At 36.3% G+C, this 26,555-nt stretch overlaps 3 protein-coding genes across 7 annotated transcripts in view; 1 reads left to right on the top strand and 2 right to left on the bottom strand.

The window, feature by feature from the left end:
* Positions 1–1,138: 1,138 nt before the first annotated feature.
* On the bottom strand, positions 1,139–1,622 carry LOC132117799 (histone H2B.1, sperm-like). Its single transcript, XM_059527110.1, has 2 exons — positions 1,483–1,622; positions 1,139–1,361 (listed from the first exon to the last, which is right to left on the bottom strand). The coding sequence occupies exons 1-2, from the start codon at positions 1,591–1,593 to the stop codon at positions 1,191–1,193; spliced, it is 282 nt and encodes a 93-aa protein (XP_059383093.1). The 5' UTR covers positions 1,594–1,622; the 3' UTR covers positions 1,139–1,190.
* A 2,264-nt stretch (positions 1,623–3,886) lies between these two features.
* On the top strand, positions 3,887–9,130 carry LOC132118564 (retinoschisin-like). The gene is made up of 4 exons (XM_059528499.1): positions 3,887–4,068; positions 6,857–6,998; positions 7,154–7,349; positions 8,805–9,130. Exons 1-4 carry the CDS (start codon positions 3,891–3,893, stop codon positions 8,961–8,963), a joined length of 675 nt encoding a protein of 224 aa, XP_059384482.1. The 5' UTR covers positions 3,887–3,890; the 3' UTR covers positions 8,964–9,130.
* Positions 9,131–10,003: 873 nt separating this feature from the next.
* Positions 10,004–26,555, bottom strand: part of LOC132118561 (cyclin-dependent kinase-like 5) — a 61,435-nt gene continuing 44,883 nt past the window's right edge. For 3 of the 5 annotated variants that reach the window (XM_059528491.1, XM_059528492.1, XM_059528493.1), the window contains exons 11-19: positions 25,224–25,387; positions 23,764–24,805; positions 21,685–21,786; positions 21,335–21,440; positions 18,346–18,439; positions 17,516–17,621; positions 15,823–15,945; positions 14,359–14,544; positions 10,004–12,314 (exon numbers count right to left, since the gene is read on the bottom strand). In XM_059528491.1, the coding sequence (XP_059384474.1) occupies positions 11,982–12,314; positions 14,359–14,544; positions 15,823–15,945; positions 17,516–17,621; positions 18,346–18,439; positions 21,335–21,440; positions 21,685–21,786; positions 23,764–24,805; positions 25,224–25,387 (2,256 nt within the window). In that variant the 3' untranslated portion in view covers positions 10,004–11,981. The remainder of the gene's footprint in view (positions 12,315–14,358; positions 14,545–15,822; positions 15,946–17,515; positions 17,622–18,345; positions 18,440–21,334; positions 21,441–21,684; positions 21,787–23,763; positions 24,806–25,223; positions 25,388–26,555) is intronic. The other 2 variants (XM_059528495.1, XM_059528494.1) reach the window with 2 other exon arrangements.

Below are 26,555 nucleotides of genomic sequence, written 5' to 3'. Positions count from 1 at the left end.
GCTCGGGGGGGTTTTCATTGGTGGAAAGAAGACCGTTATCCCCGCCCACTCGGGAGCCAGGCAGTTGATTGGAGGATACTTGCGCCAGTCAGCGCTAGAGTCACACCCCCGTCAATGTTGCTGGAAGGCGATTGTCAAACGATTTAAAGCCAAGGTGGGCAGGGTTTTAAAAGGGAATACACATCAGAGGATCACGTACAATGTCAAAAATAAAAGCCTTTGTTCTTTCTGTATCTGTTTAAAACATTTGGTCTATCGTGGCCTAATTGCTTTTGTGATAAATAACCCCGTATTTACATAATTATGCATTTTATTGGCAACAGCTGTGACTGGTAATGCACTCAAAGAGTACGATGTAAACTTGTATTTTTGAACATCAGATTAAATAGCTCTGGGTAATTAAGTGACGTCAAACACAACATTTCATTTATAATACTTCTTCATAGATATGTTGATTTTATATAAAAATATATTTTACTATTTAATTTTATTATTAGGCGTCGTGTTGTACTACACTGAGCTCTTTCTCGCAGGGGCAAGTGTCACGTGCGTGTCAGATGCTATAAACGCTTACAATTTATCAATTACAATATCTGTTGGACAAAATGTTTGAGCATTGACAAGAAGCTTCATTAAAATCCCTGTTGATTTATAATTTAAAACAAACTGGCTGTTTGTGTCAGGTCTACTGATGTTACAGCGCCGCCCCGTGACAAACATACACATGGACCACAGATTAACCGTTTTCTGATATAATTAACAGCATATCGAATCCAAAATCTAGGTTTTGGATTAATAAAAACTCACGTATAACATTATCCTGGTATTAAAGTTAAGTTTAGAAGTGTCCGTAAACAAATGCTGTATACTCGGACCAAAAAAAAAAACAAAAAACAGAATTATTCCATCTTAAAAAGAAAGGTTGGCTTTTGTTATGGTCAAAGTATGTTAAAATAGGATGTCTTCAATAAACTAGCAATATGCTTTAAAAATCAAAACTCATTAGGCCATAATTAGACTTTAAAGGTACAGTAGGCCAAGTTTTTAAAGTGACAGGCTACTTTAAGAAAACACCCAGCCTTCCTTAGCAAGTTAGTCTGGATAAATTTGTTCAGATGATAATAAATGGCGTAAAGACTTTTTAAAAGCGGAAACATCTTTATTAAATCTAAAAAGTCTAAATGCGACATTTAAATCTCAGCCATCAGGAGCTTTTTCGCGGCAGCGTGCAGCTCTCGCTGCGTGATGACGTGCCGCCGGTTGAACTTGGAGAGTCGCGCGGCCTCGGCGCTCATCTGCGCGTGCGCGTCGGACAGGCGGCGCATCAAAGAGACTGCGTCACTCACGTCCTCAGACACCTCCTTAAAAGAAAAGGGGAAAAATTAATTTAAAACACATAAATAAACGAAACGCTTTTGAACTAGCTTCCCACAACAGATACAAAAAAAAAAAAAAAGTCGTGCATTGTTTGCATTAGCACACCTTCTCGATCTTGTAAATGTAAGCGGAATACGCCTCGGTGCTCCGTTTGCGCGTCCAGCCGGTTCTCCTGGACGTTTTCTGGACGTGGCTCCTGTCAGATGAGGTTTTCATGATCGCTGCTGGTCACAGAGCCTGAGATAGAGATGAGAAATGAGCGTCTGTTTATTGTGTCTCAGCTCATCTTAGCACAGGTGAAACATTTCAGGCTTAATTAAAGCTTATTAACCTGATTAAAGCATTCACACGAACCAAAGGTCCATACATAGTTTAGTTTTTTTTTTTAAGCATTGCTATCTTGCTCTACACTGCATGTTACATGCAAATACCTGCAATTATTTTTCCACCTGATTTAATGCATAAAAATTAGTTTTGTTTCTAGAAATGACTAGCTTGATTCATTGATCAAATAGGCCTAAAATATGTTGACTTGAATAAAAACCAGTTAATTTAGGCCAGATTACAATTTTTCAGTGTCTTGTGTTTTGAGAATTCTATATGCAACTGAAAAAGGCTTAATTATTAATATAGGCCTTTATCAACATATTGAATTTAACGCGAATGAAAACGAGGCTTTAATAATAGCATGCACTAAATAAAGATCCAAGATCATTTTTTTTATTATTTACAACTCACTACTTTTAAACTGTTTATGTAAAACTATTGTTTAATCAAGAGAAAACAAACACATGGTTTAATTAATCACTTTAAGCATTTGTAGATTTCAAAAGAAACAAAAGTGGGTACAACATTGAATCCCAACCTAGAACTCTATCAAGCTTCCTGAGATCTAAAAGAGCAACCTGTGAACAGAAAGAGGGCAGGCAGAGGTGATCAGGACTATTATTGGATGTATGGCTTCGGTGGATTACAGTAATCCAGAGCACACTGACCGCTGCTGTTCATAACACACTAGACCTGACCATCAAGATGGACGTGAAGATCCTCAGTGTGTTTCTGCTGCTGCTGACTCAAGGTACAAAGTGTGTGTGATATGAGAGCTGGACACCGTCTGTGTGTTTACAGTAGTAGGCTACAGTAGCCAGGAACTTGAGAGTTATGTATTTGAACTCTAGCAGATCTTCTTAATATCTACAAGTAAAGGGATAAATTGATAAAATAGAACAAAAAGTGCGCAAAGTTATTCATCTATGGAAAATTAAATACAAGGGCTTTACTTTAATGATTTTAAAGGACCGATTACACCAATAACCAATTATGCGTATTTCAAGCATGCTTTAGAAGTTTTGTCTAATGTCGCTTTAAATGCTCGAGCTGTTTGTGGATTCTGATTGGCTGTCGATTAATTATTTTTTTAATCGTGCATTGGCGGAAAAATAGCCTATAAAAATCGCTCCAAATGAGATTCAACCAATATCGTCCATCGCTGTTTTAATCGTTGTAGGTATATCCTAGCTACTCTCATAGAATTAGAAAGTTTCAAAATATATTTAGGTTACGTAAATATATTTTCTACCAATATACTTTAAAAATCTAAATATATTGTAAAAATTTTTTATAACATTTATTTATCAATTGCAAAAGACAAACATGAAGTGTCTACAAGAATACAATGTCTTTTTTTTTTCTTTTTATGAACTTAACCTCCCCCCTCCCCAAACCCATAATTCACTTACACATTGAAAAAAAAAAGAAAATACATTTTGCCCTCCATATATTTCAATCCAAGAAAAAATGCATATTTATAAAAATAACAATACAAAAAATGGTCAAAATTGAGTTGTAAAATATTTAAAATATTAAAAAGTCAAAATGATTAAATTACAAATCTTGCTCTATTTTTTTTCTTTTTTAGATACAGCCTATATGTAGGCTCATATAATACAAAATAGTATAAGAAAATATTTTCTTGCTCCTGAAATACATATGAAGTGTTCAGATGCAAAAGCCTCTAAGTGCAGTCTGAAATTTTCATTCAAAATTAGGATTTTTAGCAGGTTCCTATATTTATGTTCAGATATTTAACTCAAATTGCATAGAAAACTACCTATGCATTGCAATTAGAGTAAAATGACTGAACCCAAACAGAGAAACATGATAAAAATCCTAATTTTAGATTAAAATTTCAGACGGCACTTAAATGCTTTTACATGTGAACTTTCAAATGAAGATTGAAATATATGTTCAATTTCAAAAGCATATTTCATTGGCTTTCAACTTATTTTTAGCATATATTTATACTTTGGCCAGTTAAAAAAATATTTTTGACTGTACTGGGATATATATTTCTTTAATTAAGACCTGTATCTCTCTGATCTCTCACAGTTTTCATTGGTGTAAATGCACAGGGGGTAAGTTTAAATGCGTGTGTACATGTACAGGTGTGTGTGTTGTTATACTGCATATGACAAGTGTGTGAGACTATTGTACATGTGTGTCAGGAGTTAGAGATGCCATGGCCTTATGAAGATGATGATGAGGTGAGTGTGAAGCAAGTGGTGGAGAATCAAACACCGATGGGCTGTAACTGTGACTGTCAGGAGCCACGACCCACAGGAACTCCAGCCACCTGGACCTCCATCAGCACCACGCCATCCACACACAGCCCCTATCTGGACTGCATGCCGGGTCAGTACACACACACACACACACACACACAGTTGTGCACATAAGTTTACATACCCTTTGCAGAATGTGCAAGATGTTAATAATTGAAACAAAATAAGAAGGAATTTTTAATGAGTCCATTGTTGTTCCTGAGTAGTTCAACTTCCTGCTGTTATTCAGAAAAATCATCCAGCTCCAGCACATTCTTTGGTTTTCCAGCATCTTCTGCATTTTTGAACCCTTTCCAGAAGTGACTATGATTTTGAAATCCATCTTTTAACACTGAGGACAGTTGAGGGACTCATGCATAACTATTACGAAAGGTGAAAACACGTACTGATGCTCAGAAGGCCACAAATTTCATTAAGAGACGAGGGGTGTAAACTTTTTTAATTGGATGATCAGGGTAAATTGTACTTATTTTGTCTTCTGGGAAACATGTTAGTATTTATGTAGCTTATGAAGTCCAGTAGTAAAGGAAAAGAATTTATGGTTAAACAAAATTAGAAGAATTTACACATCATCCTGTTCAAAAGTTTACACCCCCCATCTAAATCCCTGCATTTTTCAACACATTTCACGTGTTTTGTGTTCATCCATTTCTTCCATTTGCTATTTCACATTGACTATCACTCAATATAGACTCAATATAGACTAATACAATCAGATACATCTAAGTGGGTTCGTCAATCCTTTGATTCTGACCTGAACTTCGGAGTGCGAATCATGAATCTTTCTTCTGATTTTCCCGTTTTTTTTTTTTATTAAACCGTACAAACATCAAACAATGTTGTCTGGCTCATGTGCATCCTGAATGGCATAAACATGCAAGGTTATGCAGCATTTATTGTCACTGAAAAGATTAGAGACATGAGCACCTCTCGGTCGCTTCAGAAGTGCATGCTTACTGATTCACAGCATGAGGCCAAGAGGCTTTAGAGTGATTACGTGAGTAACGATCATCCATAATGCATCAGCTAAAACTGATAACACATGAACCACCCTCTGACCCCAGTTTGACAGAGTAGAGACATAATGATCAAATTATTAACAGATCAGGAAAAAGAGAACTAGAGGACTGTGTGATGGAGACGATGAGCGAGAGACCATCAGAATGAGAATGAGAGAGTGATGGTGACTCTGAGTGAGAGTAGAGAGTGTCAGTGGATAATCTCATGACTAATGATTGTGATGCCCAGATTACCGGGACTGAAATAGTCCTGCCCAATCACAAACTGCTGGAGAATATTAAGTAAATTATATTTAGTAATTCGTTTCAGTGGTGACTATCTCAAGTTGATGGCCATATGGCAGAAACATATGGTTTCTTATTAACAGTAACGATTATATGTTTTGCAATCAAATTAATAGCAAAATATGGTAGTTTTGTATGTTGTCTGAGCGTCATCTGAGGGGTTGGCATCATCTTTTCTCAGATGTTTGTAAGGGTTGGATCCAGACTGAAGCCTGTGTAATTCCTAGTTACCCACGGATGCCAAATAGAGAAAAATTAGCGTAGTGGCTGTTCCAACAAAGAAAATGTGTTACCAAAAGTCCAGCGTTTTGTGACCTTAGGGAGCGTGATGGGTTGTAGCGTGGTAGAAGGCTAGTTAGGTACGCAGGAGCTAAACAATTTAGGGCCTTATATTTAAGTAATTATAATTTGTAACTGATACAGAACTTAATAGGTAGCCAGTGCAGAGACTGTATAATTGGGGTAATATGATCATATTTTCTTGACCTGGTAAGGACTCTAGCTGCTGCATTTTGGACTACCTGTAGCTTGTTTATTGACGAAGCAGGACAACCACCTAGAAGTGCATTACAATAGTCCAGTCTAGAGGTCATGAATGCATGAACTAGCTTTTCTGCATCAGAAACAGATAACATGTTTCGTAGCTTGGCAATGTTTCTAAGATGGAAGAATGCTGTTTTTGTAACATGGGAAATATGGTTTTCAATAGACAAGTTGCTGTCTAATATAACACCCAGATTTTTGACTGTAGAGGAAGTATAAGTACATCAATCTAGTTGCAAACAGTAGTCTACTAGATTCTGTGTACTGTTTTTTGGTCCAATAAGTAATAACTCTGTCTTACCTGAATTTAATAGAAAATAATTGGTTATCCAGTCTTTTAAAATTTTAAAACGCACATAATTTAGAAGTTTTGTCTGGTCTTGTTGAGATATATAGCTGAGTATCATCAGCATAACAGTGGAAACTAATCCCGTATTTTCTAATAATATTACCAAGGGGCAACATGTATACTGAAAATAGCAGAGGGCCTAGGACAGATCCTTGTGGCACATCATACTTTATTGGATTTAACTGAGATGATTCCCTATTTAAATAGACAAAGTGGTAGCAATCGGACAGGTAGGATCTAAACCATCTTAAAGCCTGCCCTTTAATACCTGTAGAGTTTTGTAATCAATCAATGAGTATGTCATGATCAATAGTGTTGAACATAGTACTAAGATCAAGTAAAACTAGCAATAAGAAGCAGCCTTGGTCTGACCCAAGAAGCAAGCCATTTGTAATTTTAACAAGTGCAGTTTCTATGCTATGATGAAACCTGACTGAAATTCGTTATAGATATTATTTTTTTTTTAGCAGGAAGGAGCACAATTGAGCAGACACAACTTTTTTCTAAAATTTTACACATAAACGGAAAAATTCATGGTTCTGTAATTTGCCAGTTCAGTTCAGAAGTTGGCCCTGCTTGTGTAAATCACATTGAATACTGTATGTTGTTCTTGAGATGGTGGGCATGACCTGATGGTTTCAATGCTCCTTGTTTCCAATCAGAGTGTCCCTACCACAAGCCGCTGGGGTTCGAGTCCGGGTCAGTGATGGCGGAGCAGCTTACCTGTTCAAACCAGGACCAGTATGTGGGCTGGTTCTCTTCATGGACCCCAAATAAAGCCAGACTGAACAGTCAAGGGTTTGGGTAAGTGTCTCAGAAAACCCTTTTAGTCGCACTAAACCAGCCTGAAATTAAAGCTTGGGTTTCACCATTACCAAAACGACTAGCGCTAAATCTGATTTAACTTGTGTGGGGTCATAATAAAGCTGAAAACTGACTGACTTCCCGCTTTGTTGCAGCTGTGCTTGGCTATCCAAGTTCCAGGACACGAATCAGTGGCTTCAGATCGACCTCCAGGAGGTGCGGGTGGTCTCGGGTATCCTAGCTCAGGGCCGCTGTGATGCTGACGAATGGACAACGAAATACAGCCTGCAGTACCGAACCCAAGAAAACCTCAACTGGATCTATTACAAAGACCAGACCGGGAATAACAGGGTAAAAGCCTCAAAATACAAGAGTGTTTTGAGTAAAATCAAGATTAAAAATTAAGAGGATTCCTCTTAAAACTGATGTTTGATCCAATGTGAAAAAAACATCAGTAACACTGTGAAGTTTTAATACTGGCCACTTCTTCTATCTACTATCCATTCATCCATCCATCACTATTAAGGGACACAACAATAAAGTTTTACCACATTATTGCCTAATTTCTGTGAAGTTTCCTATCCAAAAACACAGTGCACATGTCTGATAGGCCCGGTTTCACAGACAGGGTTTAGGTTAAGCTAGGATTAGGGCTTAGATAGGACATTTAAGTAATATGTACACTACTGGTGTGCATCTTGAGACAAAACAATGAAACTGTTTCATATTTTAAGATCTGTCAGTGCAAGTTTCATTCAGTTAAAACAGCACAGACACGCATTTTAGTCTAGGACTAAGCTTATGCCTTGTCTATGAAACCGGGAGATAACAGCTGTTTCCATTTACCTATTTTTATGTGCATTTTTGAATATCGCATTTAAAAAAAAATGTTGGATGCAAACACCAAGATGTGTATAAATTCATTCATTCATTAAAAAAACTTGTGCGCCCAATTGAGTAGGATAAACTTTTTATCAGATAAGAAAAAAATGCACATAAACCACAATGGAAACACATTTACAGAATCAATTTCACCATGCACATCAAAAAATTCATGCGACTTTGCACAATGGGACGTAAGTCGCTTTGGATAAAAGTGCCTGCTAAATGCATAAAATGTAAATCTGAAATGTTTACTTTGTTCGAGAAAAGTGTGTCATCAAAGTGTTTCTGCACAATAGTTTTACAAGACTGCGTTCCCAAACACCAGACATCCTCCCCCGAAAGCAATGACCACATTAATTGTTATTATTGTGCTCTTGAGACATGAGTAATTTATCATTATGACTGTCGGTGGAGACCAGGACAACTAGATGAGCCCCAGAGACAGAACCCCTCCCAATACCTCGTCACCTATCAGCACAAGACCTTGGGAACCAGACAAGTCCTCTGCACAATCTGACTTTGCTGCAGCCAACAATTAATCTGCCAGCTCACTATTTCGACACACTAATTCCCTTTTCTAAAGCTGCTTTGAGACAATCTGCATTGTAACAAGCACTACATAAATAACAGTGACTTATCAGATATGAAAATTATTATATTTAGTGGTTTCTCCTGATTTTCTTATTGATATTTAGTGCCAGTTAATCAGGAAGAGACGATTTTGTTCTTTTCGACTCGTTGGATGGAACCTGTGCTTTATTCGCAAATGTTTTATGCGATATTGCACTTTTGCAATCAAATTAGCATCTTTGGATGGAAACATAGCAAATGTTTTTGATGACAATGTTGGATTAGTCACTAGTGAGTACCCCCCCCCCCCCCCCACCCACATGATGTTTATGGCTTATGTTCATCCATCAGGTGTTTTATGGAAATACGGACCGATCCTCCACGGTCCAGAACCTGCTGCGTCCGCCCATCGTGGCGCGGTATCTGCGGATCCTGCCTCTGGGCTGGCACACACGCATCGCCCTCCGCCTGGAGCTGCTCATGTGCATGAACAAATGCATCACGGGTTAAGAACTACTACAGTAATACATACTCAGATCAGTAGGTAACATGCAATTTGGAATTATACCACACAACTGTATCTTCTGTGTGTACGAAATAAAACAAATAACCATTTTTGGTCTAAAACAAGAGGACTGCTTTATTATCAATGACTTGCTGATCTTTGCGAAGTTCACTGCATCTTAAACTTAAACTTGAAATTCATGACCACAGATAAAGGCTATTAAACTAGCTAGCTAGCTCTGCTAGCGTCTATTTCTGACTCAGCACAACAACCAAAATAAACTACTATTATCTAATGAATGGCTGTAAATATAACCAGAAGATGACTCACACACTGTTCTTAATGTAATTCATCGGAAAACTTCCATGTTAGAGAGACATTAGCAATTTATTTTACACATAAAGAGACTCTCTTTCATGAGACTGTATTAGTAATTAGTGTTGAGCTAATCTGGTATAAAATAAAATGGAATACCAACCACCCAGCTAACAATTTTTGGTGTTCTCTTTAGGTTATCTCAACGTTCTGGGGAGGTTTTATATATATATATATATATATATATATATATATATATATATATAAATATCCATTATTTAATGTTCTGTAGGCCTATACGTTCTCTTTAGGTTATAACCAAAACCTCCCTGCAACGTTCTGGGAAGGTTAGGTGTTTTCGTTGTTTTGTTCTTTGCTTGTTTGTTTGTTTGGTAAGGTTCATTTTTGGTTCCAAGAATGTTCTTTTATGGTTTTCAAAATAATAACCAAATAGGTACCATATGGGAACGTTGTTTTTGATGGTGCCGACCTAGCAACTGCTATTGATGCTGAAATAAGTCATTTCAAATAAGACGTGATAACAAGCTTTAGCACGTGGGTGTAGGAGATTACAGGCAATGCTAAAATTAACCTTGCAATTGTTCAGTGAAGACATCTACTGCCAAAAAATAAACCATTGTATGCAATGAGCATTTGCTCTCCTAGTGTAGCTTTACACTTCAAGACAAAAAACATTCAGGTGCACCACTAAAGGACAGTTCACGTTCGATTTGGTTTGATTTGTTTTTATTTATTCATGGGTTCTTTTAAAACAGACAGTCGTATGGTAATTTAAATGAGCTCATTAGCATCTCAACTCCTCGCTGTAGCTGAAGAGCACATGAATATAGAGCGAAACACCATCCATCGTGACGATCCTGCGATATGAAACGTGTGGCAGTAGAAGAGACTGATGAATACACTTCAGACACAAGGACCACAGTGATGGATTAGCGGCTTCATGATCAATATCTCCAATAATCTAGATGGTCTGAGGATAATTCCTATACATATCTCTGAAAGTAAAATGAGATGCATATCGCTGATGTGTAATCCAGCTCGGTTTTCCAGGAAAATCCTGGCGTCTGACATCTCGTGTACCCGACTGACATATGAATCATTAAAGCGCAAACGTGTAAAAACCAGCTGAGAGGAAACAAAACGCCTCCAGGAACCTCGAGCTTTATTTAGAAGATTATCTGGCGAATGTGAAATTACATATTGCATAAAATTAATAAATTATTATTATTATTATTTCTCCTCCTCGTGTATACACACACTGGCTCTATTTCCCTAAACAGAAACCATCTAAAGAGCTTCGACATCTGATATCCAGATATTGCATGTTAAACTGTATTTGCAGTGTTCAGAGAACTCTATACCTGAGGGAATCAATGACTGATAAGATATAGTAAAAAGTAATCTTGCTTTAAGAATAAAAAAAAAAGGCATCATATAATCTCACTTTTTTTTTTTTTTTTTTTTTTGCATTGGATCTCAATGGCCTGCAGGTGCAGCCACGACATTTTATTTGATTTGGTCAGATTTGGTTGACGTTTTTGCTTCAATTATTTAAAAGGCTTAAGAAATTTCACTGGCTGTGATTTGTAAAGACTAACAAAAGACTCACACGAAACCCAGATAGTACACGTATGTTGTCGGGACGTCACTTTTAGACCCTTCATCATCCGCAGTACACTTAAAGTGAAAAGTCTGGAATAATTATGATTTTTAATGTCTCCTCGACTCACCAAGGCTGCATTTATTTGATTAAAATTACAGTAAAAACAGAAAAAAAATAACATATTATTACAACTGAATGTAACTATTTTCTATATGAATATATTGTAAACTGTAATTTATTTTTGTGATGCGAAGCTGAATTTTCAGCATCATTACTCTAGTCTTCAGTGTCACATGATCTTCAATATGATGATTTGCCGCTCTATTACTGATTATTATTTGTTCTCAATATTTTTTCAGGATTCTTTGATGACATTTGTAACATTATAAATGTTTTCAATGTTGATAACGATCAGAAATAATCATAAAAATCAGTATATTATTCTGATTTCTGAAGATCATGTGACACTGAAGACTGGGGGAATGATGCTGAAAATACAGCGGAGCATCACAGAAATAAATTACACTTTAATATATATTCCCATAGAAAAGAGCCGTTTTAAATTGTAAAAATATTTCACAATTTTGCAGTTTTTACTGTATTTTTAAATCAAACAATAACAGCTTTGCTGAGCAGAAGAGACTACTCTCCGAATCTGAATTATTTGTTAGTGTTAGTCGTCCCTGTTGTGTGTTAGTATGACATCCACAACATTTAAGAATTAATTTACACATAAATATGACATTTAAAGCAACATACGTGCGCTATCTGGGAAGCACACGCACATATAATCGCGCATTCTTACCGTTAATTACTGTTACTCTTAATATCTACCGATTTTCACTGAATTGTAAACAGAAAATATTTAAAGACAAAGTCGTAATATCTATATATATATATAAACGCTGTAATATCTTATTCTATAACTTTAAAATAAATGCCAATACTGTCATCTATACATGAACCTTTAACCAAATATAAGAGTAGCTATGCAGAATCAGATATATTTATATACTACAACCAGAGTAGAAACTAAAGCAGCACGTACAGTGCTTTACATTTATAGATTAGGAGTGAGTCTGACTCACAGCGCTGTCTCTTTAAGGTCATTCAGGTTTGGCAAACGTGAACGAAAGTGACGAGCGAAGCCAGTGGGGCCCGCTTTTGAGCTCATCTGGTCGGGATAAGGGTTTCCCTCGGGACGTCCCAGAGCGCTGGAGTGCCAGCCGGACTCCAGGGGCCCCGGGGCCCCGTACACAGCCGGACGGCCCTTGGGCTGCATGGAGCCGAGGCCACGGGGCTCCACGAAACTCCCGCTGCCTTTAGAGGAGGGCAGGGGGTAGTGGAGATCTGCTGAGGTTTGGTTGGAGGACGAGGAGGTGGTGAGATGAAGCAGCTTCCGCAGAGACTTCAGAGGCTGAGAGACAGAAACAAGGCTTTACTTCACTGATGAAAACTACTGTTCACCGCATGGTTTTCAGAGCATTTGTGACCCTGGAGCACAAAACCAGTCTGAAGTGTCCATTGTTTTCCAAATTGAGATTTATACATCATCTGAAAGATGAATAAATAAGCTTCCCATTGTTGTAAGGTTTATTAGGAGGACAATATTTGAAAATCTGGAATCTCGGGGTGCAAAACAATCTAAATATTGAGAAAATCATTTTTAAAGTTATCAAAATGATATTCTTAGCAATGCATATTACTAATCAAAAATTAAGTTTTGATATATTTATGGTTGGAAATTTACTAAATATCTTTTAATATCCTAATGATTTTTGGCATAAAAGAAAAATGGATCATTTTGACCCAAACAATGTATCGTTGGCTATTGCTACAAATACTTGCATTTATGCATTTAGCAGATGCTTTTATCCAAAGCAACTTCCAGTGAATTCAGGCTATAAATATTTATTTTTTTTATTTTATCTTTGTCAGTAAATATATCTGTTCCACTGCTTTTGTGCTCCAGGGTCACATTTATACATCATATATTTTTATGTAATTTAAAGCATAATTTATAGAAATCAAAAACGGATTCTTTTTTATATTTGAAATATATATATATATATATATATTCTTTTTTTTCTTTTTTGATTTTGTACAAGTTAATACAGAATTGATAAAAAATTTTAATGGAATATTTAAAATTTCTACATTTATATAATTTACATTATCTCTATGCAAGTAATCTATAAGTAATTCGTTATTACAGAATTTATAAAAAATCAAAAACAGAAACTTTTTCATATTTTATATAATTTTTATATGTTATAGTTTATTTATTAGTAAATTAATACATAATTTATTTTAAAAACCATGTTTATTTATTTATTATTTATCATTTTTATACCTTTATATAATAAAAAGTTATTTAAAAAACGCAATCCTTTTTAAATATCAAATGTATTTATTTTATTATTTTTATATGTAGTGTATATGCAATTGAATGCATTATTCATAAAAATCCAAAACTGACTTTTTTGATTATATAACCTATTGAGCTGTAACCACACAAGTGTACTATTAATAAATGCATTCTTAATAAAACCTATTATGCATTATTTCTGTGTGGGTATTTTAATTCTGCGAGTGAGGTTTTAACAATTCCAGGTGTTGCTTCAAACCTAAAACTTACTTTCATATTGATTATAATTAAATTATGTAAAGTATAATATTTGTTTTTCTTGAAATAGCCCTATAGCACATGCATCACAGTCTATAAAATAATATGTTCCTGTAAATATTAAAAAAACACTTTTTTTCTTTGTAAATTAGGCTCATTATACATAAAGCCTGGTCATAAGTTATTTTTATGTTATGTTATTTTATAGCCATTATGTAAAAGTTTGGGGTTAGTGAGACTTTTTTTTATAATAATACTTGTATTTGTTAAGGATGCATTCAATTTGTCAAAAGTGACAGTAAAACATTTATAATGTTACAAAAGGTTTCTATTTCAAATAAATGCTGGAAAAAATAAAATCCCAAAAATATAAAATCTATCATTGTTACCACGAAAATATTGTGCAGCACAACTGTTTTCAACATTGATAATAATCAGAAATGTTTCATATTTTCATGATTTCTAAAGATCATGTGACACTGAAGACTGGAGGAATGATGCTGAAAATACAGCGGAGCATCACAGAAATAAATTACACTTTAACAGAGATTCACACAGAAAACTGCTGATTTAAATACTAAAAATATTTCAGATTTTTCCTGTATTTTGATCAAATAAATGCAGCTTTGCTGAGCAGAAGACACTTTTTTATATATAAACATTTGAAAATCTTACTGAGCCCACATTTCTGAATGCTAGTAAGGTATGTATGTTTTATTCCTGAATGCATGCAGTTCTTTTATGGAAAGCTCTTTGTTGATGAATCAAGCTGTTCTAGAGTGACAGTGTGTGTATCTCTGCTGATGATGCAGTCATCTGAAGTGTGTGTGAGCACCTGTGAGTGTGTGTCTGGGGCTCTCTCCGAGGGCCAGTCTGCGTCCCGCTCCGGATCCTGCTCTCGTTCTCGTTCTCGTTCTCGTTCTCTCTCTCGGCTGCGAGTGCGGTGTCTGCTGCCCTGCTGTGTGTACGAGCGGGATGCTGCTTTCTGCATCAGCACCTGATTAGGCCCCTCACTCGACACCTGACCAATCACAGGCCGCACAGAGCTGTCAATCATCTCCACATCACAACAGCCCCGCAAACAAGATTAAACTCGTTCTTTATTTCTTAATACTCTTTTTTTTTTATTCTTTAATAGTATTATTATTATTATTATTATTAATCAGATTAGAGAGTAAAAACACTGATAATTTTCATATTATTATTGTTTTTAATTTATAATCATAATATATATATATATATATATATATATATATATAAATATATATATGTAACATAATATTAATATATTAATATTCTGTATAATAAAATTACTGTATAATCAATCAATCAACTTTTTATTCAAGACACAGAGGTCCATAGAGACAACACAGTACAGATATATACATAAATACAAGACAATACAAAACATTTAAGTATACCTAATAATATTACATATTTTATATAATTAATATATTTAATTTATATTATATTATTATGTTTTATTAATTATATGATTTATCAAAGTAGACCATAAAAACACTAATGGCATCTTACAACAACATATTTATTATTTTAAGCATTAACTAATAATATTATTATTATTATTAGTTTTTATGACTATTGGTTTATATTAATTTTCATACTATTATTAATATAACATTATGATGATGATTATTATTTCATTATAATTAACCAGATTAGACACAGCAAAAGCACGAATGGCTTCGTTATATTATTATATCAATATTATTTTAAAGTACTTTTTATTCCAAATGATTTCAAAATAAATTAAGTTTAACTTTATTTTTATTATTATAAAAAATAATAACACAATTAGTCTAATTTCTGTAATATAATAACCAAAATATTCATGTTTGTTTAGACATTATTTTCTTCATATATTAAGCATCATACATTAATTTCAGCACACAAATACTACCGTTACAACTGCATTTTACAATAACAGTGTCGCTTATTTGTATTTCAGAAATGAAAATGGAATCTTCTTGCATTGCATAAAATGCACTTCATTTATTATAAGCGAAATATAATTTCCTAAAGTTCTCTTTTGATTTTAGGCTGTAATATGACATTAATATGTTTTCAACCTCAATCTGTTTCTGCAAAGAAACATGCCAACCACAGGATGCAGACGTGGGCGGGGTCATTCAAATGAGATGATGACATCACAGACCTGACAGCCAATGAGGAGACGCACGCGCGCCCAGCCCAGCGAAGCAGAAGTGATTAGTGCAGTGAATCATGGTTCAGTGTGTGTTAGTTAGCGGACTGTACAGTGTGTGTGAGGCTGCTGTACCATTGCTGGGGCCACTAGGGGGCGCTCTCTCTCAGAGGAGCTGCGCGTGAAGCTCCTCTGAGAGTGAAAGAGAGGAAACAGCGCTTTCCTCACGACTGGCCGTCGCTCGTCATCAGCGTCTGTCTGCAACACAAGAGCACAACACTCACACAGAGACCCAGCTCCACTGACCACTGAGAAAGCTCATACTGTTAGTTTTATTATTTATTTTAATAAAAATAATAATTCTAGACATATTTTTTTTTATGATTTATTTTTATTTTACATTTTTCTATTTTTATTGTAAATTTTTGTACAATTTTTACTATGTTCAATTAAATTATTAAAGTTTTTGCAGTTTATATAAATATATATATATATATTTTTTTTATTTTTTTTTTTTTATTTTTTTTTTTTTTTTATTTGGTTATTTTAGCTCATCAAACACGGTAAAAACACTAATGTTTCCACAACATCATATACAGTATATGTATATAGATATATAGTAAAAAGTCAAAGTTTCTAGTCATATTTTTCATTTGTTTTTATTTTACATTTTTCTATTTTTTTTTTTTTTTTGTAAGTTCTTGTTGGGGTTTTTTTTTGGTTTGGTTATTTTAGCTCAACAAACACGGTAAAAACACTAGTGTTTCCACAACATCATATACAGTATATGTATATAAATATATAGTAAAAACCCTAATGGCATCTTACAACATTTATAATTTTAAGCATTACTTAATATTAATATTATTATTACTTTTTCTATTAGTTCATATTCATTTTCATACTGTTATTAATATTAAATTTTATTATGATGATTATTATTTCATTATAGCTAACCAGACTAGACACAGTGAAGACAATAATGGCTTTTCACAACATCATATTATTATTATTTCAATATTATTTTATATTAATAGTTACATGATAGAAACCAAGCATTAGTTTCAATTATTTCAGCACATCAAATTGAACTAAAGTTTTTTTTTTTTTTTTTTTTTTACATTTTATTTGTTTATTTTAGATTTAAAAAAATTTTTTCTTCCAAGTAACTGAAAACATTTTTAATCTAATTATAACCTGCAAACTAAATCAACAGATTTTAACGCTCTAGAGATCAGAGATTGATTAGGGTTTACAATAAAATACAAAAATACAAATAAATATTGAATGTTTTTATTTTAAAAGGCCTCATATCTTGACAATTCCATTTTTTTCTTTTGAATTCGTTTTTAGATTTTCCATATTTTCCGTCATTTTTATTATTTTTGTTTTTTTTATATACAGTTTTAATATTAATTTAATATTACCTTTTAGTTTTAGTTATTTTAGTACTTCCAGATAACTTAAAATGAGCTGAAAAGAAGAGTTTTTAAATATTTTACTGGATTTCGGTTAATGTTAATTTTATATTTTATTTTAAGCAAAAACAAAATCAAATAAAAAGCTTTTTGGTTTTAATTAACAATAACCCTCCAAATTGATTATCCTCCAGAGAGATTAGAACTCTCTAGAAACAACTGAATATTGATTATGGGTTAAATAATTAATTATAAAATTATAAAAACTACTTAAATTTTGGACTGTGACTTCAAACACTGGACTGAGGTCAGCTGAGTCGAGAGGCTCCACTAGTGACATACACACACATTAAACTGTAAGACAAGACACACACACACACACACACACACACACACACACACAGACTCACGGTTTGAGACTTCTTCTTCTTCTTCTTCATGGATCTGAAGAAGCCTTGTTTCTCTTTCTCTTTGGTGTGTTCTGGAGGACTCATGTCCCTCGTCTCAGACCCCGGCCTCATCAAACAAGACACACTTTAATACAACTCATGCTTACAATCTCTCTTTTCAATATTATTAATACTTTTAATTATTGCTTTTTATGTGTCTACATAGTTTTCATTCATTTTTAAGTTATTTTAGTACTTCAAGTTAAATAAAATAAAAGAAAATAGAAATGCTGCCTTGGTAGCCAACTTATAATAGCTTTTTTAGATTTTATTTTAGTTACGGTTTATTTTATTGATTTTTTTCAAGTAAGGAAAATGTTTTAATGGTTTTAGTTTTAATTAACAAGAATTAACATGGAAACCAGTCACCTGTGAGTGATTTCTCTAAAAAAAAGTTTCTAATTAATTATAACAAGTCGTTTTAATTTTTATTTTCATATTACAACTATTCAGAAAAAAGATTAGTTTTAAAATCAAACGTGTTTTTCAGTAAATAATGACTTTTAATTTAATTTTTTTTTTTTATTTAGACAAATTTCCTCTTTGTCCCTTCCTGCTTGACTGTCCAATGCACTCAAGTATTAGAAATAATTTTATAATGCATTCATTGCATCATGACTATTAATATAAATATAGCACAGGAAGGCTACACATTAAAAAAAATAAAAATAATAATACAGTCCTTGCATGATAGATTTTTTCACATTATCATGGTGGAGCCAAATAATAGTAGTACATACAATGTATTTAGCATATTTACAGCAGGGCAATAATTAGTGCATCGCTCTCACCACGGGTCGTATGTGGGTTGGTGTATGCTGTGGCTGCTGTCCATCGTGACCCCTGAACTCTCGTGGAACGAGTTATCTGGTCTGGGAGACGGCACTGATTAAAACAGAACAACATCAATATATTAAAGAGAATAATGCACTGAGATCAGCCAGTGTTGCAAGGGAAAACAACTGTTATAGTAACTTGTGCATTACTTCTCACTCACCCTCTCTTGCAGAACAACAACAGTTTTGTGTCTTTCTTTTTTTTTTCAAAGTGGTATTTGTTTTGCTGGGTTTTGATTGTCCTTCCAACAATAGTTAGCATGTAATGACTGTACTGCGAGTCTGCGACGCATGCAGTGGAGACAGTTTGGTTGATTATAATGGGAGCAATTTCATTTAATTTGCATCGTGCCTGCAGTGTAGAGACTGCAGCAAACACTGCGTGAACCTATAATACGTGACTACAGTATACAGGGAACAGAGAACTTTTCAATTGCATTCATTAATGAACATACAAGACAACATAGAAATAAAATAAAAGAAACTCTGGCATCATGATAAAACATTACTTTGTTGTTATTTTTTTATGCATGCACCTACAGTCGTGGCCAAAAGTTTTGAGAATTACATAAATATTGGAAATTGGAAAAGTTGCTGCTTAAGTTTTTATAATAGCAATTTGCATATACTCCAGAATGTTATGAAGAGTGATCAGATGAATTGCATAGTCCTTCTTTGCCATGAAAATTAACTTAATCCCAAAAAAACCTTCCCACTGCATTTCATTGCTGTCATTAAAGGAGCTGCTGAGATCATTTCAGTAATCGTCTTGTTAACTCAGGTGAGAATGTTGACGAGCACAAGGCTGGAGATCATTATGTCTGGCTGATTGGGTTAGAATGGCAGACTTGACATGTTAAAAGGAGGGTGATGCTTGAAATCATTGTTCTTCCATTGTTAACCATGGTGACCTGCAAAGAAACGCGTGCAGCCATCATTGCGTTGCATAAAAATGGCTTCACAGGCAAGGATATTGTGGCTACTAAGATTGCACCTAAATCAACAATTTATAGGATCATCAAGAACTTCAAGGAAAGAGGTTCAATTCTTGTAAAGAAGGCTTCAGGGCGTCCAAGAAAGTCCAGCAAGCGCCAGGATGGTCTCCTAAAGAGGATTCAGCTGCGGGATCGGAGTGCCACCAGTGCAGAGCTTGCTCAGGAATGGCAGCAGGCCGGTGTAAACGCATCTGCACGCACAGTGAGGACAAGACTTCTGGAAGATGGCCTGGTGTCAAGAAGGACAGCAAAGCAGCCACTTCTCTCCAAAAAAAACATCAGGGACAGATTGATCTTCTGCAGAAAGTATAGTGAATGGACTGCTGAGGACTGGGGCAAAGTCATATTCTCCGATGAAGCCCCTTTCCGATTGTTTGGGGCATCTGGAAAAAGGCTTGTCCGGAGAAGAAAAGGTGAGCGCTACCATCAGTCCTGTGTCATGCCAACAGTAAAGCATCCTGACACCATTCATGTGTGGGGTTGCTTCTCATCCAAGGGAGTGGACTCACTCACAATTCTGCCCAAAAACACAGCCATGAATAAAGAATGGTACCAAAACACCCTCCAACAGCAACTTCTTCCAACAATCCAACAACAGTTTGGTGAAGAACAATGCATTTTCCAGCACGATGGAGCACCGTGTCATAAGGCAAAAGTGATAACTAAGTGGCTCGGGGACCAGAATGTTGAAATTTTGGGTCCATGGCCTGGAAACTCCCCAGATCTTAATCCCATTGAGAACTTGTGGTCAATCCTCAAGAGGCGGGTGGACAAACAAAAACCCACTAATTCTGACAAACTCCAAGAAGTGATTATGAAAGAATGGGTTGCTATCAGTCAGGATTTGGCCCAGAAGTTGATTGAGAGCATGCCCAGTCGAATTGCAGAGGTCCTGAAAAAGAAGGGCCAACACTGCAAATACTGACTCTTTGCATAAATGTCATGTAATTGTCGATAAAAGCCTTTGAAACGTATGAAGTGCTTGTAATTATATTTCAGTACATCACAGAAACAACTGAAACAAAGATCTAAAAGCAGTTTAGCAGCAAACTTTTTGAAAACTTATATTTATGTAATTATCAAAACTTTTAGCCACGACTGTACATTACGCGACTACACTATGCGGAGTGGAGAGATTTTCAATTGCATTTGTCAGTAAATACATTAGGGAACATAAAAGATTAAATAAAAAATATTTGATTTAAAGTAATGTAATTTAATACGTTAACAAAATAACCCTGGTATTATGATAAAAACATTATTATTATTAATTGATTATTTATTGTGCATGAACTACAGTACGGGGAACCGTTTTCAGTTGCATTTGTTAATAAATAGACAACAAAAATTGTATTAAATTAAACTGAATTATAAACTAATAAATTTTTATAATTAATAAAATAAATCCAAATATAATGATAATACTCTACTTTGTTGTTGTTGTTTTTTATTATTTATTATGCATGCACTAAACTGCAGGTTTGAAATAGCATTTCTTTTTACTAAAATTAGACAATATAGAAATAAAATAAAACAAAATTAAATTAAGAAAATGTTTTAATTATTTAATAATTTTATTAGTAAATTTAAATAATCAAATTATTTATTAAATTAAATTATAAATTTACATAAATTAAAGTTACAGAATAACTGTAGTATTATAATAAAACATTATTGTTTTTTTATTATGCATGCACTTACAGTACATGAATACAGCACGAGGAACAGAGAGGTGTTCAATTGCATCTGCTAAAAAATGAATCAGACAACATAGAAGTAAAATCAAATTCAATTAAATTGTTATATATCATGATAACGCATTACTTTATCGTTTGCTTGCAAAGAACAATCTGATAGCATGCACATTTCTTGTAGCTTGTCACTTCAAACTCTGTCTATATCATTTGTTAAATCAGAAGCATCATGTGCACTAGTGTGAGGTGACTGACCCCTGTAGAAGCTGCCGACCCGTCGTGGCACTGAGTCGCTGTACATCATGCGGTTCTCTTTGGCCGATCCGCTGTCATCTGCGAGCTGCTCGTGATAAACACCTCCCTGCAGCATCAACATTTGTCAAAGATATTTTCCAGCTGAAAAAGGGCTGCATGTAACACTGAGGACATTATTTATCATGAATAGTGGCAATTTCCCCTGTGTTTAAACTCCAAACAGAAGAAAAACACTACCGAAATCCCTCCGTCTGAATGAGAGAGAGAGCAAAGCAAACAGAAAAATGGGCAGCAGAAAGAGAAGGAGGTATAGAGACAGCGAAAGAGAGGGAAAGCAGGATGGTGCGGACCTCGCTCTTTTGCCGTGGCGTGTGAAAGGTGGTGGTGTTGTCCCGTGTGGACTCCCGGATTAAAGGTCGCGTGTGACTGACCTCTGCGGCCGCGGGGTCACTCTGTTTATGGAGAGATGAGAGCATGTGAAGCACAAAGCGCACTCACACATTCACACAAACTCCCTGTTACAAACCCTAGTGAGCTCCCTACCTAGACAACACACTCTGACATCATACTGTACACAGACTAGAGAGAGAGAGAGAGAGAGAGAGAGAGAGAGAGAGAGAGAGAGAGAGAGAGAGAGAGAGAGATAGATAGATAGATAGATAGATAGATAGATAGATAGATAGATAGATAGATAGATAGATAGATAGATAGATAGATAGATAGATAGATACAGACAGACAGACGAACATGACAGACAGACAGACAGACAGACAGACAGACAGACAGACAGACAGACAGACAGACAGATAGATAGATAGATAGATAGACAGATAGATAAGAGACAGACAGACAGACAGACAGACAGATAGATAAGAGACAGACAGACAGACAGACAGACAGACAGATAGATAGATAGATAGATAGATAGATAGATAGATAGATAGATAGATAGATAGATAGATAGATAGATAGATAGATAGATAGATAGATAAGATACAGACAGACAGACAGACGGACAGACAGATAGATAGATAGATAAGATACAGACAGGCAGACAGACAGATAGATAGATAAGATACAGACAGACAGACAGAAGGACAGACAGACAGATAGATAGATAAGATACAGACAGACAGACAGACAGACAGATAGATAAGAGACAGAAAGACAGACGGATAGATAAGAGACAGACAGACAGACAGACAGACAGACAGATAGATAGATAGATAGATAGATAGATAGATAAGAGACAGACAGATAGATAGATAAGAGACAGACAGACAGATAGATAAGAGACAGACAGACAGACAGACAGACAGATAGATAGATAGATAGATAGATAGATAGATAGATAGATAGATAGATAGATAGATAGATAGATAGATAGATAGATAGATAGATAGATAGATAGATAGACAGATAGATAGATAGATAGATAGATAGATAGATAAGAGACAGACAGACAGATAGATAAGAGACAGACAGACAGACAGACAGATAGATAAGAGACAGACAGACAGACAGACAGATAGATAAGAGACAGACAGACAGACAGACAGACAGACAGATAGATAGATAAGAGACAGACAGACAGATAGATAAGAGACAGACAGACAGATAGATAAGAGACAGACAGACAGACAGACAGACAGACAGACAGACAGACAGACAGATAGATAGATAGATAGATAGATAGATAGATAGATAGATAGATAGATAGATAGATAGATAAGAGACAGACAGACAGATAGATAAGAGACAGACAGACAGACAGATAGATAAGAGACAGACAGACAGACAGACAGACAGACAGACAGACAGATAGACAGATAGATAGATAGATAGATAGATAGATAGATAGATAGATAGATAAGAGACAGACAGACAGACAGAAAGATAGATAGAAAATTCCTCTTCATCTCAAATTCATCTCCCTCTGTGTTATGGTTAACTAAAATCAAATTCCCTCCCATCAACGAAAGGGAGCTAATATTTACATTCTACATTTTGTAGGATGTTGCCTTAGAATCTAGCAGCCTATGTAGACAATAGACACTGGGGCAGCTTATTAAGGTTCGGAACGGAGCTTAATATTTACAAATCACACATCCAGACTTCACTCAGACCCGGGATGGGCAACTCCAGTCCTGGAGAACTACTGTCATGCAGAGTTTACCTCCAACCTTGACAAAACACACCTGCCTGCAATTTTCAACCTGCAAACTTGAAGACTTTGGATGGATTTTTCGGTCTGGCTGATTAAGGATGGAGCTAAACTCTTCAGGACCAGAGCTGTCCACTCCTGATCCAGACCCACCACTGGACCAACTGTACACACTTCACCAACACTCACAGGCATCAGAAAGCATGCTGCAATGCTCTGCGCTAGCAAATCACTAAAGAAAGTGATGGAGGTCTGGAGGACTGACCCTGATGTCGTCTAATCCTGCGTCCCGCGACACGGCACTGCCCATGTGTTTCGGCAGGGTCCGATGCTGAAGCTGAGGGGTAAGGAGCTGTAGACTGCTGGCCCTCGTGGACATCCCTTGTCCCACTGCCAATCCACCTGCCTCACCCCCGTGGGGTCGCCCCCGCTCCCTCCGCACATACATGGAGTGCCTATGCGGCCTCTGCTGGGAGGAAAACGGGCTAGTGTAGCCCACACCGTAGGGGAACTCATGGGGCGCCGAAAGAGACAATCCTCCAGAGGGGTCAAGTGGATCAACAGGGTTTCCGTCACTCTTCTGCCTTGATGAGGAACGGCGGGTGGAAGGCTCAGCCGTGCTACCGTCTCGTTCCAGTTTGCTGCGACGTCCCACTGCGGGACTGTGTCCGGAACGCTCCCCGTGTTGCATGGATGGACTGCCCGGCGTCGGCAAGTTCAGATTCATGTTGAGGTCCAAGCAGCTGCTGGGGAAGTAGCGCGGAGAGCCAGTGGGGTCATCCGGGTGCAGTCGCATGTCACTGAGGTTGGTCACGGATTTGGAGTCACTAAGCAATCCGTGACTCTTGGACAAACTTATGTATGAAGACAACCCCTTTCCGCCCGAAGACGCCGACGCGGTGGACTCGCCATAGCCGTGGCGGCTCTGTTTCTCCCTTTCCCCTGTCAGCGTGCTGGTCTTGCCCTCCACAAAGGAATGGCGGTTCTGGGAGCGAGGCGTGTTGGATTTCAGGTATTTGGGCCCCGGTCCATCAGCCGGTTTGCCAAAGTCAAAATCGCCTGCTTTGGATTTGGCCTCTTTGGCGTGATGCAGGCTGGCCAGGTCTTTACCGCAAGACGCCGAGCGGTTGAGTGGCTGAAAGGATTTGGGGTGCATCACCGGACTCAGGCTGTTGGCAGACGGTACAGACCCATTCAGGAATGCCTCGGTGCTAGACGGGTGGAGGTCTTCGTTCCCATGGCGGGGCAGACTGGAACAGTCGCGGCTATTTGAGCGATGGTGACTTGAACTCTTGACCACATGACCCCTAAAGACCCATTAAAAATTAAAGTATGCAAGACTGTATGTAACAAATCACATCTGGTGCAACTTATTTTTGTATGGAATACCTGATGACCTACTAAATGTAGCTAATTTTGCAGTATGCAATGAGCACATTGTGTAATATTCTGTATCCCATAAAGCAATGCACTCAAATTGACTTTCTATTAATTTTACTTGACCTTGACCTGCAGAATGATGAATCTAAATGAAGACTTATTATTTGCTGCCAAATGCAAACATTTTTTTTACACAAAACTGGATTAAAAATGCTAAATTTAACCATTTTAGAATTCAAAATGTAATAAGATATTGTCACCAAAAATAGCATACGATTATTTAAAATACTGCATAGATAATTAGCCAGTATACAAGGTCCCTTGTTATTCATTACTCCTCCTGACCTGCTGGGGACGCTGTTGTCCAGGAGCGGTTTCCTCTTGGAGGAGCGGACGGGTGTGGGTGTGAGCGGGCCGGGTCGCTCAGTCAGGCGCTGAGTCTGGAAGGCGTGGTGGTTCAGACTCTGTTCAGTCAGATAGCGTTCATTCGGGTTTAACAACAACAGGTTCTGAAAATACAAACCACAATGACATGGATAATCCTGCATGACAGTCTCACCCATTCCATCCTATGAAAACATTTCACAGTGAAATTGAAAGAAAAAAAGCCTATTTTTTCCATTGTAGCACTATTTTCATGAAACTAAGCATATTTCTTTAATTCTGATTATTATAATGAATAAATTTTTTATACTTACAGTACCTTTCAATACAATTTTCAATCAACTCTATGAGATGTGTGGCACTGCGTGAGGCATATGGTGGTCACACCAGATACTGACTGGTTTTCGGACTGGTTTTTTTTCCTTCTTTTGATTTTTGTGGTGAAACACGACTTGAAAATAATTTTGACAGATTTCATGAGATTCACCCAACAAATATCTATTAATATCCGACTGCCAGAGGAAACAAGATTCAACAAGCCCATCGCACCAGAACACCGTTAGCATTAATTACCACAATGTCCTACACTTCATTTACTGGGGATATGTTTCAGGCATGATTCATGTTGTTTTATTAAAGCATGACAGAATAAGCGTCCTGTAAGAGTTTACCGGAGGATACTTTCAGTGTCAGGATTATTAGCAGCAGGAGAGCTGTAGAAATAAGGAAACCACCGCGCTGCAAATATAATTAGCACACAATTATGGTGGTGATGATATGACACCTTCACCTAACGAAGCGCTGTGAGTCACGTTTATTAGCATAAACACAGACCAGCTGTGCTAACCGCTAACACCGCAGCAACACACTGACTATTAAACTCGCAGAGAGTGTAAAGACACACAAACAGGTGTAGTATGTAGGGTACAGGGACTGATTCAGTCCTCAGGTAAAGACTAATGAAGGACAAGCGAATGGAAACCCAGCGAACGAGTGCTTGAGACGAACGAAGCTGTGTTAGTCACACAAACCCGCTTCACAGGTGAACAAAAGACAAGAGAAGGGAAGGTCACGCTTGTTTAGATCTGTGTGGGGGACAGATGACAAACACAAAAACACTAATTATATTGATTATTTAATATTTCATACAGCTTTGGAACATTAAGGTTATGGAAAAACTGACTATTTTCTCTCCCTTTCAGTCTGATTATAGTATTAGTACCATCCCATGTGATGAACACACACACTCACACACACAATCACACACACATGCTCAATCAATTACTCAGACAC

Source organism: Carassius carassius, chromosome 37 (assembly GCF_963082965.1).
Source record: "Carassius carassius chromosome 37, fCarCar2.1, whole genome shotgun sequence".
In the NCBI taxonomy this organism is placed as follows: Eukaryota; Metazoa; Chordata; class Actinopteri; order Cypriniformes; family Cyprinidae; genus Carassius; species Carassius carassius.
The sequence above is the reverse complement of the archived record's forward strand: the minus strand, read 5'-3'. Positions and strand labels throughout refer to the sequence as shown.

Coding starts and splice junctions, on each gene's coding strand:
- LOC132118564 (XM_059528499.1), top strand. CDS start 3,891: ATGCCATGGCCTTATGAAGATGATGATGAGGTGAGTGTGAAGCAAGTG. Junction 4,069..6,856: donor CTATCTGGACTGCATGCCGG/GTCAGTACACAC, acceptor GTTTCCAATCAG/AGTGTCCCTACCACAAGCCG. Junction 7,350..8,804: donor ACCAGACCGGGAATAACAGG/GTAAAAGCCTCA, acceptor TTCATCCATCAG/GTGTTTTATGGAAATACGGA.
- LOC132117799 (XM_059527110.1), bottom strand. CDS start 1,593: ATGAAAACCTCATCTGACAGGAGCCACGTCCAGAAAACGTCCAGGAGA. Junction 1,362..1,482: donor ACATTTACAAGATCGAGAAG/GTGTGCTAATGC, acceptor TTTTCTTTTAAG/GAGGTGTCTGAGGACGTGAG.